The sequence below is a fragment of the Nesoenas mayeri genome, assembly GCF_963082525.1.
Source record: "Nesoenas mayeri genome assembly, chromosome: 7".
Taxonomy (NCBI): domain Eukaryota; kingdom Metazoa; phylum Chordata; class Aves; order Columbiformes; family Columbidae; genus Nesoenas; species Nesoenas mayeri.
The window spans coordinates 15,092,720-15,110,148 of record NC_137551.1 but is presented as its reverse complement, the minus strand read 5'-3'; the positions used below and the strand labels follow the sequence as shown (position 1 = coordinate 15,110,148).

At 37.2% G+C, this 17,429-nt stretch overlaps 1 protein-coding gene across 3 annotated transcripts in view; it reads right to left on the bottom strand.

Moving 5' to 3' along the window:
- Positions 1-17,429, bottom strand: part of POLR3A (RNA polymerase III subunit A) — a 34,921-nt gene that overhangs the window by 10,493 nt on the left and 6,999 nt on the right. For 2 of the 3 annotated variants that reach the window (XM_080347801.1, XM_080347803.1), the window contains exons 11-24: positions 16,816-16,956; positions 15,557-15,626; positions 14,748-14,875; positions 12,615-12,753; positions 11,412-11,576; positions 10,947-11,119; positions 9,607-9,718; positions 8,871-8,989; positions 7,329-7,466; positions 6,617-6,787; positions 5,678-5,791; positions 4,448-4,483; positions 989-1,075; positions 817-899 (exon numbers count right to left, since the gene is read on the bottom strand). In XM_080347801.1, the coding sequence (XP_080203927.1) occupies positions 817-899; positions 989-1,075; positions 4,448-4,483; positions 5,678-5,791; positions 6,617-6,787; positions 7,329-7,466; positions 8,871-8,989; positions 9,607-9,718; positions 10,947-11,119; positions 11,412-11,576; positions 12,615-12,753; positions 14,748-14,875; positions 15,557-15,626; positions 16,816-16,956 (1,676 nt within the window). The remainder of the gene's footprint in view (positions 1-816; positions 900-988; positions 1,076-4,447; positions 4,484-5,677; positions 5,792-6,616; positions 6,788-7,328; positions 7,467-8,870; positions 8,990-9,606; positions 9,719-10,946; positions 11,120-11,411; positions 11,577-12,614; positions 12,754-14,747; positions 14,876-15,556; positions 15,627-16,815; positions 16,957-17,429) is intronic. The other variant, XM_080347802.1, reaches the window with a different exon arrangement.

Sequence of the window (17,429 nt, the reverse complement as noted above, 5' to 3'; positions counted from 1 at the left end):
CATAGAACCCAAAAAGGCATCAAATCCGAAGCAAGGAAAGACACAAACTATTCCAGTGGATATATGAGATTTTTTTTATTTTTATCAATAAGCAAACATGAGAGAGGTTAAAAGGCCACCAATACTCAAGTCGCTGATCTCATACAAGGCAAGAGGATGCTCTGTGACACAGGCATTCCATGGATTCATGTAATATCCATAACAGAAAACAAAATGCTTGTCCTCTTCAGCATCAAGCAACAGATTCATGATTCCCCATTCAGGGAAATGCCATATTCTAACATTTCCAAAACTCTGCTTTATAAGTTCAAGCACAAGAGACCTCTATGAAATCTTCTTTAAAAAATTATTATGTGGATTACTTTTTAATCAGAACAAAATCCAGCATAACACACAAAAGGCTCTTACAAGTGTGTAACAGGTTCAAGAATGTTAGCATAAAGTGTGACACAGACTCCATAGATCAAGAATAACCATGGATTTGGAACTGAGCTATTCAGACAGTATTTTGCATGGACTCTGTGGAAGTCTGGAACAATTTTCTGCAGGAGAGGAAGGGAACATGTCCCCTTAACAAGCTCACCTGTAGGTGGCAATGTGTTGGGTTGTGGGGTTTTTTTGCATTCTACCTTTGTCTTGCAATGTTTGTCACTGGGGCCAACTGTTTCTTATTCTTTATTTGTATTTGTAACAGAACCAACACTAATACAGTAAAAATAGCAAAATACTCTCCTGGATTGCAAACAAGCAATAAATACTGAATTTGGGGCAGGTGAGAGGGATAAACTGAGAGAAAATAACCGGCTAAACACTTACCTCATGTATTTGTCTCTACAAGTCTCTAGAAACTTCTCCAGTTGTGTTGGAGTGATCCTATCCAACTGATATAAAACTTGTGGCTGAAAAGAGAGTGGAACAGTTGGAAAAGTAATAGCTTATGAAGATTTAAAATAACTGCATAATTACTCCCTTGAAATTAAATATTTACCTCTGTTGTGCCATTGTCATTAATGCCATACTTGTCCCTAGTTTTTTTTATCTTCTCAGAAACACCTTTGATGAACTTTTTAATTTCCTGAAATTATATTAAAGCAACAGTAAGCAAAGACATGGCCTTCCTAGCGAAGTCTTCAGTAAGTTATTTGCTTAAAGCTCCTCATGGAATGTTTGCAGTCATAGATTAACAATGCACAATATGAAAAGAGGAACATCAAAACTTAAGACACACACACACAAACTAGAATTTAGCAAACCAGATTCACTCTTATGTAACCACAAATTAGTAGCAGTACATGAGGAATTTGGTCCATGCCGAACAAAAGCATTCATCCTGAGCACACACTGACAACTTCAGAGATCTGACTTCGAGTGATCCTTCCTTCCTACCCACCACTTAGTGAAACTGATCCTACCATCAAAATAACAACAACAATAACAATCTCCAAATCCTTATTTTCTCACAAACACACTCTCACCATTCCTGAGTATTCAAAATAAGATAAAGTGGAAAGACTGTGGCAAGAGAGAAAGTATATGATGGTCACCTGCTGGATAGATTTCAGAGATTCAAGATGTACTTCATTTGGGTGGGAAAAAACGCTCAAAATTGATTGTATATACGTGTCAGTCTCTAGCTAACATAGTTCAAATAACTTCTCTGTGCTGTGGAGAGGTCTTGCAGATAATTGCATTTAACATGTAGTGGTACCTAAGCCTTTAACTCTCTTACCCCAAGTAGCTCTAGCAGTCTTTACTGGAACATAAATTGAAACAATACTGTTGGAAAAATATCAAACATCAAATTTTTATGAAACATCATTCAGGCATTATGCTTTGGACATAGATATGTACACCAGAAGTCATGAAAGGGGACTCAGTGCAAGTCATTACCGTAACACAGGCTTATCAAGACCGAAATATAAACAAAAAGCAAAAATAAATCCTTCCCAACTACTTCAATAACGATTCAAAAAAGCCTCTGTGGAGGAGTGAACAGCTGGATTTTTAGAGTTCTTTTAAACCCTTTCCACCCCATTAGTCCTGCCTGACAGCCAGGATGATGACTGTATAACATCACCTATTCTTCACTCACTACTGGAATCCTTCCAACCACTCTGGTAGCCAGGCACCAAAAATTACTTACAATTTTTTCTTTTTTAATAATTGAATGAATAAATCATTATCAAAACACTTCTATTATATCCTAACAGAATCCTCAGATTCTCAAAATAACAACATTTTTACTGGTATTCCAGGTATTTTCAGACAGTAGATTATTTTCTGTGAATACAACAACAAAGTTCAAACGAAAGAACCAACAACAGAAGTGTGCTACTGGAATGGATGCTTCAAGTTGTTTCCCCACTTGGATGACAACAGGATGCATTCCTACATTTCTGCCACTTTTGCCCTGCAGTGACTTGTAGAAATGCACAAATGAAATATTTTGCCATTGTAAATGCTTTTGACCTCGAAATCTCTTCATAAAATTGATAATTTATTTACTAAAATAAATGTTAGAAAAATTAACCTTTTATTTACAGGTGCATTAAAAAAAAAAAAAGAGGACTATTGCAGGACTTGCGGAAGATTACTCAGAACTTTTGATGTAGAGAAAAAACAACCACTAAGGAAAGACTGTAATTCTACCTTGAAAGATGCTGCTTTTGTGGAAGGGCAGGAAGGGAGGAGTGGAAACGGAAGAAGGCAGAAGGTACAACACTAACTTCTCCCTCCAGAACACCAAACACTAAGTTCTTTCAAATTTTCACCTGCTCACATGAAACTCAGGGGCAGTACTAATAACACCACCACCACTCCCCAAAAGGAGTGTCATACTGGCCAAAGATTTACTCATGTGGTCATATGGAGGAAAACCACAATTGGGCAGACCTACGACCAAGTCAGCATACAAGTACAACAAGCATTAGAGCAAACTATTCATAGTCAACTTTCCCATTGACAATTCCCAAGTACCTAAATACTTGAAAAAAAGTATGTCCCCAGCATACTAAGTCGATGGTTATGCATCATTTTGAATTGTAAAAATGAGGTACTCAAACAATACATTACTTCCATGCACTAGAGCCAAAGAATAAAGGTGAGAAATAGAAAATAAATTTCTGAAGAGATTTATTTTTCGTTGTCAAAAGTTTTATTCACGCACAAGAACTAAAAAAGGAAAAAACCTATTCCTCTCAACTTTCAGTTGCCTGTTAGCAATTCATCCAAACTATGGATTAATCTATGCCATGAACAGAAACTGTAGCTCATTCTTTGCTGTGTCTGTCTGTTGCTAAGGGGTTACCTTATTCAGTGCAACGCTGTTTATGAGTGCAGCCATATAACGTCCAGAGGGAGCTCAAGAAATCATTGGGTCTTTCACACAGTCTAAACCTACCAAGTCTTTTATTCTGGACTCAGTAACAAAAAGGCACAAAACTGACGCAGTAAACTCTGGCTCAACATGGGCTTTGTCAGTTCCCACAGAGCCAATGTTCAGTCAAACAGCAGTCTGGGGTATAAAGCCCGGTCCCTCGCGTGTTTGCAAAATGTGTCCCAGCGCTCAAGCTAGCGAGGTCATTGATACACGGGAAGCACGGCTGGTGTCAGAACGCCCCCCGTGAAGAAGCCCAGTGAAAGGCGGGCAGTACACACCATCCCAGGGGATTCAGCAGTAGGTCCAGGCAGATGCAGTCGGTCAGCTCCACATCCACCAGCACTGACTGGATGTGTGCTGAGCCTTTTCCACGTTTGCACTACACTCCCCAGTACTCGTGTTCTGTCCACTCAAAACAAAACAAAAGCCCCAACAGAAAAAAAACCAGAAAAATCTTGTTATTTGTTGTGGGTTTTTATAGATATTCCCATTTTCGATAAGAAGAAAACAAAAATTTGCCTTCACCTGTATCTTAAAATACTAAAATACGTTCAAATATTAACACAATTGAAACTGTGCCAGCAATGTGCTTTTCCATCAGGTCGCCAGTGAGGCCTGAGCACAGGCAGAATGAACACCAGTCTGTTTGAAAAAGCTATTTAGACAGGCTGTTTTCTGGACAAGAGTGGATAACCCCATTATAGGAACCTCCTGGTAAAATAACAGTGATAAGAAATATCTCTGTTTTGGAAGGGAAAAATGGAGGAAGGGACAGTAAAACCTCAGAAAAAAACATGCTTGTATCCCTGAAGGTTGAAAGAATGAGCCTCAGAAAGGGAAGTCAGGTACTAAAAAAAAGCTTCCTCAAATCCAGCTAAGGTTATTATTTCATGTGTCATGTTCTTCACCATTAAAAATTGGGTAACTTATTGTGATGAATACCTACGTTAAAATTTAACAAGCAGTAATGTATATATGCTAATCAGTTACTTTAGCACTATACACACATTTTTAGCTAAAAAGCACTAACATTAATGCTCACACAGTGCACACACATGCTACAATTACCTCATTATATTTTTCATAACCTGTCTCAGTTAATGTCTTCAAGGATGAACAGAAAAAAAAAAAGGAAAGAAGAAAATGTAACAGTATCTAAAACTTCAAAATCTTAAGTTAAACTAATTACCATTAAGGTGATGTAGTCAAATCTGTGCTTTTGAAATTAATAGCAATTATTTAGACTTTCCTGATATAATCAAAAATATGTACACCTCAAAGAACAGCTTCCTCTCTAAGCTTTGGTATTATTATATTGCACATCTTTTCCTTCAGAGATGCTGCTAAGATTTACAGTATATTTCAAGTAAGGATGCAATTATATTTTCAACTCTGCTCTATCAATGGAATTGCAAATCAGGTTTATAAACAACTGCTTACTAGCTTTGTCACTTTCTGCTCTGAAGCACTCTAGTCTATTAAAAAGAAACCCTTCAAAAGCAGGAATCTAAATTAATGTTGTTCTCATCACTGCCAGTAACCAGAAGGTTCATCAAGGTAATACCTTTATGTGTCCACAGACAGCTTAATTCTACAGTGTTTATCACTGTCTCCCAAAGTAGTCTTAAGCATGACTACTCTCACAAATACTAAAAACGCTTAAAGCTCTTTCAAACAAATTGATTTTTACAATCCCAAGTGTAAACAGTCATGTAAATGTCCACTCATCCTTAAAAGACAATTAAGTACTCCCCAGAATATAACCCTGCCCAGCAAAGCACTCCATATGACAGATATTTTCTGCTGGGTTAGTATCATAGGAAAGCACAGTAAACAAGGGCAAGTGTTTCTATTAAGGGAAAGTAAGCAAATGAGTAAAAACAGTTATTCAGAAAGTTGATAATATCAAAACATACGCATAACAGAGCATGAGACTCAGTCCAAGTGGCTTCATACATGGCGTCAGTATCATTTAATTGCTGACATCCTAGGAGTAGCGCACAATTCCTGTAGCACCTTGCTAGGGAGAGAAATTCCAGCAAGGTATCTCCACAGCATCTCCTACTCAAAAATTACTCCATTTTTCTCTCAGTTCTAAAGCTCCTGTGGTGAATATGAACTACCATAATAAGAATTAAAATTACTGGTCCTATCTCCCCGTCCCCTGAATGTACAAAAATATTACTGAAAAAAACTACTACTACTACTACCAATGCATAAAATTTAGCCACTGCTCCTACAGACTGATAAAACCATTTTATTTCATTTACTTGATTTACAAGGAAATGAGATAGTTACCTGCAGAAAACTGTCTCGGCAGCACAGAAACTCATTCTTCTTCATTATGGACTCAGATGTTAACACCAATTCATTTTTACTAAGGGCTGGTTCACTTCGGCATGGATACACAGCCTTAAGAAGAAAACAATTACTTCTTCACATAAAACATATACACAAAAACTTCCTTGTAAAGAAAAAGAATATAGATATATACAACTGATTAATAATATTCCTCAGTTCTGGTGTTTGGTGGGGTTTTTTGTGTTTGTTTTTTTGTTTTTTTTTTATTTTGTTTTTACTATGTAATACCAAACTACTGTGAAGAGAAGCTCCACATACACTTTGACTTCTTTAAATCTGAAGGTAAACACACACATACACACACATTTCTAATTCTATCAACTCATTACACTCACATTACAGAAATCTGAAGAGTCACTTCAGCAAAAGGCTTTTCTCTCAGGGGCAGGGTGAAGAACAACCAACAAACAAAGCAACCACAAACCCCAAACCCAACTATTCCATTCTTCAGACAACACAGCGTGTCCAGAGTTACTAAACACCACATCAGGCCTCTGACAGAAGGAGCCATTCAACACAAAGAACACACGCCTTGATTTAATAAGGACTTACTTTGTCCAATCCAGTATCCAACTAAGCCAGTAGTAATTTATCTAGTGAGTTGGGTGTTAGGCGCTAGAACTATGTCTAAGCACAGAAAAAACATTTTATTTTTCCCAGCTTACACACAGAGTTTGGTCCTAGCTGCTCTGTTCCAATGTAAAAAGTATCTGTAACTCTTAGCATACACATGCTGAAAGGCTGATCAGAACCACTCAAAGAGGTAATTCAAAAATAAATTCTCCAACTGAAACAATTTTCTCCTTAATTTATTACTTCATCCTACATGCTTCTTAGTCTTTTCACACTTCCAACAAAGATTTCGGTAATCCTTACTCTGATATTGTCTAGAACTCGCTTGAATTCCAGCGGTTCATCCTTCCCTTCCATGGCTGCAGGATCCAAGCCATCTCCTCCATAAATAAACTGTATAATGTCACCAGTAGAACTTCTGACTGTCAAATCGTACTGCGAGCAAAGATCTTCGAGTGATTTTACCAGCCGCCTCTGAGGAGGGGGAAAGAAAAAAGGTGCAAGGAAAGTAAATGAAATCTTTTTTTTAAGAAAAAAAGCTATTGATTTGGATTATGAAAAGTATAAAAACTGGACTTGGGAAATAAATCTGACACAGTGATTAGAAGGCATGAAAACCTATTTTAAGTCATACATTATCCCTAGGGCTTTACTTTACATTCTCCAGAACATGAAAGCCAACAATAATAAAATTTCAAGCAACAACACAATTTTTCACGTTTAGAAATCACATCACATAGGAAACATAATGCTAAGTTGCAAGAAACTATTATACAATAGCCTGAGGAATTTTTTTTTTTTTACCAGAATATTAATATTCTTCCAATCAGGTTTATTTCTCAAGGGATACATCACTTTTTGCTTATGGAATTAAAACCAGTCTTGTATTTCAGAGGTTAAAAACAGACACACACACACACATATAATGAAAGCCCTTCTCCCTCACCTCAACATGCACATAAGAAACATCTTCCTTTTGCAAGGCTGATAAAAGCCTCACTCCACTGTCAGTTACCTGCATATATCCAGTTTCGGCTGTTTTTACAGCTGTATCAACCAGACCTTCTCGACCAGCCATCGTATGAAAAAAAAATTCAGTGGGAGTCAACCCAGAATAGAAGCTGTTAGCAACAAAGCCTTTTGCTGCTGGGAGCTAGAGAAGAGTGGGGAAAATGGGGTTAAAATTCAATGTACATTTTGTATGCATGTTACAGAAAAACAGGTTGTATGTCATCTAAATTCTCTCAGATAGTTAGCCAACACATACACAAACACAGAGCAATTGTCTAAGCTGCATTTAGCTTTGAAGTTAATGTCTGTATTTCACATCTGAACAAAGGCTTCAAAACCCTTTCCTAGTTCTTTCAAAATAACCTAACAGGCTTTCTTTCTCCTCCTCCACGGCTTTTCATGCTTCCAGTCATCCCTTGCAAACACTACACCAACTTCTAACACTTCGGCCTCCCTTAGAGTTGCAAAAATTGAAATAAGAATGTTCATGTTGCAATAGAATAACAAAGGTATTTGCTGTGCTGAAGACTAAGGAATCCAGAAAAAATAAGACTGAATATATGTACATAACTAATTATTTCAAATGGTTTGCTCTCGCCTCTGAGAAGAGTTCTTGCCAATGAACTTTATGCAGGCATCCCTTTAAGCCAAATAACACCAAAATGCCTCCATGATCACATAGAACAATATACAACATACAAAAAGGTTCATCTTAGAGGATCACTTTTTTGCTGTTATTTAACAGGTAGTGTTTTCTAAACCAGTAAAAAAGTTATAGTTAAGATTTAACTTTTTCCTTCTCATCTTACTCATGATGTATTTTTTCTTTTTTAATTTATTCAGAAAACAGAAGATTTTACATCACAGAATTCAGAACTCCAGACATTTAGTGACAAATGGAAGTGTCATGGCTACCTGACACTTGAGTTACCCAACACACTAACCAGATTGACAGCCAGTACCTAGAACCTTCTCCACCAGTCATTAGAATTCAGATAGCAGTTTTAAAAAAACTAATCTCACTGAATTGTATTAACAAGTGCATTGGACTCCTTATTGCTTCAAGCAGAACAGAACCCAGACATGGAACATCCACAATAGCCCATGAAATCTATCTGTCCTAGTGGAAAAAGAAAATAAAGCCAGATAAACCATTCTGGAGTCTGCTATGTTTCACTTGTCTAAAGATACCAGCACACATCCAGCAGTTGTCCTGGAGTAAGTCTTGGTGCAGTGAACACAAGAAAGGACCTTTAACAAGTTGTTTTTAGGACTCTCAGAACCAAAAATGTTTCATAAGACCTAATTTACCTAAAATAGAAAGGCCTAAGCAAGGGTTAGCTGTAAAAATTCAAGCTAACTAGACATCCTATGGCAATTCACAACACTACTGTTCACTCCCAAATCACATTCAAAACATTGTACATTCAGCATATGTGATCCTTTTCTTTCACCATGTCATGACAACACACTCTATCATACATCCTTCTTAAAATGGTTTAAGGCAATTTGTTTCACTTCTCTTTACAATTTATTGTAAACGTACCTTAGAATGCTTCTCAAAGTGAGGCAAGGATCTGTTCTCAAATCCATCAGGAACTCGGGAACCACTGATAGCCTGCTGACCTACACAAGCAATCATCTGGGATATATTAATAAAGGAGCCTGAAAAGAAAGAAAAAGGAAAAAAAAAAACCTCTCACTCACAAATGCAGAATATCAGTGCTGCTCTGATAAGCTGTCTTCACTTCTATTAATATCTATTATTTACCTTTGTAATTCATCAAAGATGCATTTAGAATTGCAACAGTTAAAAAAGCTGTTATTTGTCCTGTAATTTCAGCATTTATGCAGAGACAGGCAACTAAGCTAGTCTAAAAATATACCTAACAACTCCTTTTAATTTTTTCTCTTTGTGTCACAGGCATTCATGCCAGAACTGTTTGACTACAGTCCTTTAAAGAACCTCATCTTGACTGACCCAGCACATTAATATAGCATTTCCAGTTGATTTTGTATGCAATATAGATACTTGAAGTCAGAAAGGCAAATGTAAACTTTGTATTGATTAATTAACTCAAGTCTTAAGAACACCTAAATTACTAAGAGGATGTTTTTTCAACTTAATATACCCAATCTGTACTTACTGAGAGGAGTCACTTCAAATCTATATTTAATAATACCACAACTGACTGTATAAAATAAGCTATAAAGACAGAAAAAGCCATTTTGAGAACAGTGATGGAGCAAGCAATCTACTTCCAAAGCTTCGCTATCCCTACCTTTAGAACCACATAGAGCCATGATAAGAGGACTGTTGCTCTTGTCCAGTTCTCTGAGACAGGCACTGCCAGCATGATCTCGGATAACAGAGAGTTCTTTAAGGATTAAAGCCTGAAATCCAAGATATCGGAGATTCAGCACTGGTTAAAAATACCATACACAAACAGTATTCTACCAGTTGCCAGCAATACCTTCAGTAGTCAAAGGAAATTCAACACACAATGAAGAAAAAGAAACCTAGATGTTGCTTTGGGTCAAACAACTTTAACCTCTAACTAACATAACCTTCCAGCTCCTGCACAAAGTCTTTGTGGGGGTAAGAAAGAGGTAGCCAGGGACATGACAAAATCTTTTGTCAACAGCACAAGCTTTAGCTAAGCTGAACATTGACCTAAACTCTAAGCCTTGCTGTGCTAAATAAAAGATTATCACAAAAAAAATAGTATTTTTGGATTGCTTTCAGAGAGTACAATGCTGGTATCTCCAATTGTTAAAAACATAACAAATGCATTTAAAAAAAAATAGGACATACACAGGTGTCTATCAGCCAGAGAGCCACTATGAACCAGGCAACTGCAGCAGTACTTCATCATAGGGCAGGATTTTCTGGTGGTGGTTTTTAGTTTTTGTTGTTGTTGCTGGGGTTGGTTTGTTTGAGGGCTTTCATTTGGTTGGGGTTTTTTTGTTTGGTTTGGGTTTGTGGTTTTTTGTTTGCTTTTATTCTGTCTTTCTAGGTAAAAACTAGACATTGACTAGCCAAGAAGACAAACGTATAAAGCAATTAAAGAAAATGAAGAGTGTTCTTCAGCTGACTTAATAAAGTCCCTGTCCATAAGCTTTTGGATAATATTCACTGCTCTTCATCCAAATTTCTACACAAAAAACAAAAAACCCAGCAGAACCGAAGTCCACTTAATGTTTGCTCTAATAAGGAACAAGAAAACAGTTGCACAGAAACACAACTATAACTAAAGCAATGTTTTGCTTCTTGGATTAGGTCCTTTGCTGTTACTGTTTTTTACTAACTTAGCAAATATTGACAAATGTAATTAACCCTGTTAAAATGACCTATGTAATTTTATCATCTCATATGTCACCCCAATACATCCAGCCAGGAGGGAGGGAGGATTTCAGTTGTTTAGCATTTAGCCAATATATTTAGATACATACAAGCACCTAAAAGTTAAGCCTAGACAAACTCAGCTAAAGTTGCATACCTAGGGACCATATTTGCTCATATTTTTAGGTTTCAGAAGACCGCTTTGCACTTCAGAATTTACATGAATACATTAATGAAGTCTCTAAATATATTGTGATTTAAAGAGAAAAAAAAAATTACCTCTAATGTCTCTTCTGCAGTACAACCAGGCTGCTGCTGCAGCTTGCCAGTGTTCAGAGCTTCAATATACTCATCGCATTTCTTATAGCCAGCATTCAGGAGCTCATATTTAGCTTTTAGCAGTCCCTGCCCAGGGGTTACATCACCAATTCCAATAGAAAATCCACGATTAGCTTTAAAAAGAAATATATTGCTAGCTTAATATCATACAGAGAAAACAGAAGTTAAATCCAGGAAATATTAGCATTGGGAACATTGGTTTTTTCCTTCCATCATGTCACCATGCAACCATCTTAAGCTTTTCATAAGCACAATCATTTGTATCAATGTTTCTGTCAGCTTCACAACGGACTTACTTTTTTAAACATAATACGTCATATTTGAAGCAAAAACCATGCTTGATTGTTCTGTGTTTTGGCTTTAAGATACTATTTTACAAGAAAATGTACTTCCCCCATTACTTACAAAGATAGACAGGAGCAAGCCTGGCTAGTCGTGACATGGCATCTGCAGCTTCTACCTGTCCCCAGTCTCTCAGCAAGATGTAGAAGATGTTGTTCTTGGATCCCGAACCTAAAGTTCCTTTGTCCATGCTGCCACTCATTAACTCACTGTTTTGAATTGTGACATCTAGAATTAAAAAGACAAAAAGAATTCATTATTTTTCTACAACACTACCTAAACTCCAGCAATAAGTTATGGAGTAGGTTTTTTAATGGTTCATGAAAAGAACAAAACCCAAATTCATACATTAAATGTATCTGTACAAATGCATGAATAAGTATGTAGGGGGAACAGCCTACAGTCTAACTGTACCAATTTATTTCCCCTCCTCTTTAGAAAGACATCTGTATCCAATTTAAGACTTGTGAGAAATATTGTGAATAATCCTTTTTCGTTAAAAATATAAACTTCATTAATCAGAATAAAGTCTTCAATCGGTCTTAACTGTCCAGAAATAAAGTCCTCCATCACACATAGTAAACCAAAGTTATTTACTTACAAAGCAGAGCAACAATTTCAGAAGTGAAGTTACAGCTCTCTTACTCAAAGATTCTGACGACTCAGTTCAACTCAATTGCCACTGGAGGCACAGCTTAAATTTAAAAGATACACTGGACTTGGATGTCTCTTTAATTACAAGCATATCATAACGACATCCATCCTGCCTGTAGGCCTGTACACATTCCCTCTGCCACACTTCTTCCTTTTGCTTCATCAGAAGCCTTCCATTTCAGGCACTAAATGTTCCTTACAAGCTACAGCCTTTAAGTGGTTAAAAAAGATCTTCTGATATCCTAGGGATTCTTATCTTCCCTACTTATCCTAATTCCTTGCTGTTTGACTTCTAATCCCTGTATCACTACCCCACTTCAGATATTCAGTTTTTCCATTTGCCCTCTGCACAACCACTTCCTAAGCTTCTTTACTTTTATCTCTCTTACCTTCAAATACGTTAGTCTCGCAACAAGTCCAGCATCATGAAAAGAAATTTTATTACAAGAAAACACCTTTGGTGTTCAGCATGACTTTAACTTTTTCTAAAAAATACTGATTTTTCATTTCAAGAATATTTACATGAAATACAGTGAGCTCAGTAGCAGCAAACTCAACTAAACAATAGCTATAATTTCTTTGCAGACTTCCAAAACACAATGAGTCACTCACAAGAATCATTGTAACACAGGTCTTCCCCTTTGCCACAATACTGTTTGCCCTTGGTTCGTAGATTGGCTTTTACAGGACAATCATCACTGGGTTTCAGAATGAGGCTGAAGACTTGTTTTCCTGTCCAGAGTGTTACAGGCTTAGAGAAACAAAAGGACAAGAATTAGGATTACAGAGTTTGATACAACTACAGTAAAACAGCAAGCAAGAATTTAATTGTAAAATTGTATCCTGTACAAAACCTTTCTATACTGAACTATACTTGTGGAAGTGCATAGCAGCATTCCTTTCAATAAGGAATTATTATGCACTTTTACAGATATAAAAACACAGACTGCTGAATGATTATCCTTTACATAATGGTATGTGCATGCATTTAGAGAAATATTCTCTACTGCTTCCTCTTACTGTCATGCTTCCCTTTCTGATCACAGAAGAATAACAAAACAAAACAAAGCAAAAAAAAAAGAGATAATGCTGCTGTCATTTTCTTTCCCAAAGGGGTTGCAACATTTGTAATTCCTTCTTTATGTAGTGCCTTTAGTTTAAATTTTAGGAGGTTAAAGATTCATATAACTATGTCCTTGTCTCAGCTGTAGTTAAATGTAACTGTCACAGCCAGTACTGAAATTATTCATTTGGAGTGACAGAAGCAGTCAGAGAATCACTGCTCTTGGCTATTAGCACAACTTCATATAAATTTATAAACTTCATTTTACATGCTGCCCATAATTGCTCTGACCTTGCTTTATATTATATGAAGAGCAACAAGACTGGTGAAGGGACTTGAACATAAGACCTACGGGGAGAGGCTGAGGGAGCTGGGGTTGTTTAGTCTGGAGAAGAGGAGGCTTAGAGGTGAGCTCATCACTCTCTATAACTACCTGAAGGGAAGTTATAGCCAGGTGGGGATTGGTCTCTTCTCCCAGGTAGTCAGCAATAGGACAAGGGGGGATGGGCTTAAACTCTGCCAGGGGAAATTTAGGCTGGATATTAGAAAGAAATTCTTTACAGAGAGAGTGGTCAGGCATTGGAACGGCTGCCCAGGGAGGTGGTGGACTCACCGTCCCTGGAGGTTTTTAAAGTGAGGTTGGACATGGCACTTAGTGCCATGATCTAGTAAACAGACTAGAGTTGGACCAAGGGTTGGACTCGATGATCTCTGAGGTCTTTTCCAACCCAGTCGATTCTGTGATTCTGTGATTTTTATGCAGGGGAGTTGGCCTGGATGACCTTTGAAGGTCCCTTCCAACCCAAACAATCTATGAGTCAGTGATTATTTATTGGTATTTCAATTTCGCTTTCTGAATTTCCCTAACATTACACTTATTATCCTGAAATTAAATAAAGGGTATAAAAATGTATACACTAATACTTAGTATTTAAGAAATTTTAAAATGTACCAAACTATCTCCAAACAATACTGTTTGCCTCAAATACAAAGTTAATCAAATACAGACACCCTTCAATGTGTGTGAATGAAGGCTCAATAGACCCTAGTCTAATAAATGATACTATAGCTCTCTTCAAAGTTTGTGACAAATACACAAGTACTCTGCCCTTCATAATAAATATTTTGTGTTCATGATGTAACAAAAACAAACAAACAAAATCACATATTCACCCTCTTTAATCTTTAACACATTGCCAGGTTAACAACTGAAGCACACTATTTCCCAAGTTTAATATCTCCTACATTTGGGATACTGAAACCTGGAACTGTTGAGCATTTCATGACATTACTTGAGGGCCCCCAAGGAATAACACAGTTTCTCCACGTAGTCCATATTATTCTGTAACAGTGAGGTTACTAAGAACGATGTAGACAGACAGACGTAGTCTGTCTCACAGCAGCAGGACAGTCGCAAGGCCGTGTTTGAACCCTGCAGGAGCCCTGCATCTGCGCTGCACCACGCAAGCTTGACTCTGTTCAACATCAGAAACCCTCAAACAAGTCCTGCGTAGCTTTGACCCCGAAATCTGATCCTTGCACTTTATACTTTGCAAATACAAAATCTCATACAAAACTAATGTCAGAGAAAACAAGAACTGTCTCTGCTGAGAACATCACCATGGGTCAGGAACACACAGCAGAGAAAGTCTTAGTAACGTTAAAAAAATAGTTTGACACACCTTCAGAATTGCTGGAGGCGGAAGACGAACTTTAATCTTTTCATCCTTGCCAACCAGGATAGAAGCTATAATTTGACAGGCTTTGGCTCGATCAAAAAAGGTATCTTTTAATGTAAGAAGATAGGCACCTAGAATGTAAAAATGATTAATTTGACAGACTAAAATGAGATTAAATTTAAAATCTATTGCATATTCAGTAGTAGTGACTTAATTCTAATATTAGTTACCTACTTACTATGCAAAATTATGACAGTTTGGACAGCTTCAGTTGTAAATCTTTTCCAGATTTTTAATTGCTCTGTACTCAAATTTCTAAAAATTAAAACCAGTGCATTTCTATAATCTATTCTCTCTCAGACTCCATCCTAGAGGTAAAAATAAGGCCTTGGTATAATTTTTGCTATAACTTTCTTCCTTATGTCCATTTAAAAAAAAAATTAAGGAAACCTGAAGGTACTTACTGTAGGTTAAAACTAATTTTTGACTAATTAATTCAACTTCTCTACCAGTCTACATCATCTATCTAATGTGTACAAAAATCCCAAACATTCATTTTCTCTGTTGGAGAAACACTGCAGAACATATGCAAAGGTAATAATAATTGGACCTACAAAGGCAGACAGTATCAGAAGAGATTCTGAGCACATCACTGTATTTCAGACTAACAGTGGCCTTATCTTCATAATGTCACTTTGGCTTGTGAAAGGAGAAAATTTTAATTAATATAGAAAAACTCTGGAAAAGACAGAAGTGATTCTGAAGGAACAACTGTTAAATCACACAGCTCTAAAATCAGCTTATAGACACACCTGTGAGGAAATCCTGAATAGCAGCGATGAGAGGTTCTCCATTTCTTGGTGTTACCAAGTTTGCTTTAGTCTGTGTGACAAAACCAAAATAAATATGCATTTGAAGACACTGATATTCTGTTTGTTATCCAGAAGGAAACTTACCATTTCTGGCAGTTATTTTAGCAAAAATGGGAAAAGCTTATTCTAAATCAAAATACAGTTTTCTTCAAAAGGTAGAAAAAAGAAACTGGAAGTTTCAGTTCACTATGGTCCATGCAAATCTATTGACAGTTAAGGAATAACTTGAGAACAGTTACTGGAAATTACACATTTTGTTTCCAAAGCAGAAGTTGCAATCAACTTGATGCATTTAGTAGGTTACTGTTTGAACAGGACAGGGAAGGGAAGACAAACTAGCTTTGAGCACCTGAGAAGGAACAAAAGAAATTAAGCTCATTACAGGGTGCTAGTGAAATATCGCAAGTTGTGTGGTCCCCACTGATATGCAATAACCAAGCCAGTCACCTCCACTAGCCCCATTTTCTTATGTCTTACTCAGACTATTGCTCCAGTTCATCTCCCGCCCTGTGCAGCACAGTTTCACCTGAACTCTTCACAGGCCCAAACAAACCTGAATCACACACTTTAGTGGGGGCTTTAAGTTCCCTAATCAGTTCAGCAAACCAACACACGCTGCAGCCAACAGCTGTGTTGGTATGTCTGAAGTAGCGCTGGCATTCAGTCACCCTAAAGGAGCAACGTACTGGAAAATCCTCAGATTGTTCCTACTGACTCTACTTTCACATCACAGATCAATGCCTACAACCATCAGATCCCTCTTTATCTACCCTCCCTTCTCCTTTTTTCCCTGCCCTAAGAGCCTCCTGTCTTCTGTACATGTACACTATTGCTGCCTCATTTCCAGTTGGTCTGACTGCCTGCAGCTGCTGGGCTGTCAGACCAGAAAGCAGTGTTTGGTAACAGAGACACCCTATTTTGGTAGCAATCAGTAAGTCAGGCAGAAACATACTAGTGACATCTACTTATTTAAAACCACTGAGTTTTCCACAGATGCTAAATATAGGTCTACTAGGCTACCATTGCATAACACTCCTAATTTATTCTACATTCCCTTTTGCAGATCTTTTGCGCAGCTTCACAGTTACGCATTATCCATAACCAGGAATCTCGACAGGATTTCAGATTTCAGTTAAGAAATACGGGGCTCAGCCCATCTGTCACTAGCAAAATCCTAACCCCAACATTTATCTACATACCCCCATTAAAACAAGTGCTTCTGCTTTTGCTTCTTCTGTCTGAGGAAGGTGAAGGTTCATCTCATCTCCATCGAAGTCTGCATTGTATGGTGTACAGACACATTCATTAAATCTGAATGTCCTATGAGGTTTTACTCTAGCCTGGAAAAAAAAAAACCAACAAACTGATGCAGGTGCAGTCAAGCATGCTAAAAGATGAAATGCCATGCCTGAGTGGTGCTTCCTTGTAGGCTTTATCCTCTCTTTTTATTACAGACATGAGGTAAAATTTCTGATTATAAAATTTAACTCAACCAGGAACTGACAGAAATTGTATTCACATTATATTATCCAGAGATAGCTAATAACTTCTATTATTAATAATTTATACAAATACATGCAGAAAACAGCATGCTTTTTAGAGATCACATCAACTCTAAAAAATGAAATGCTTACGCAAGAACAGATGCCGAGGTGAATTATGGCTATTAACAGGCTCGTTCAGACAGCATGCTGCCCAGTTACACATCAATCTGCACGCAAAAGCACAACTGCACCATATTCGTGCTCGACCCCACACAGTGTTTCAGAAAAAGCTATTTATCTTGTGTGTGCAAGAGACAAACACCAGAGAA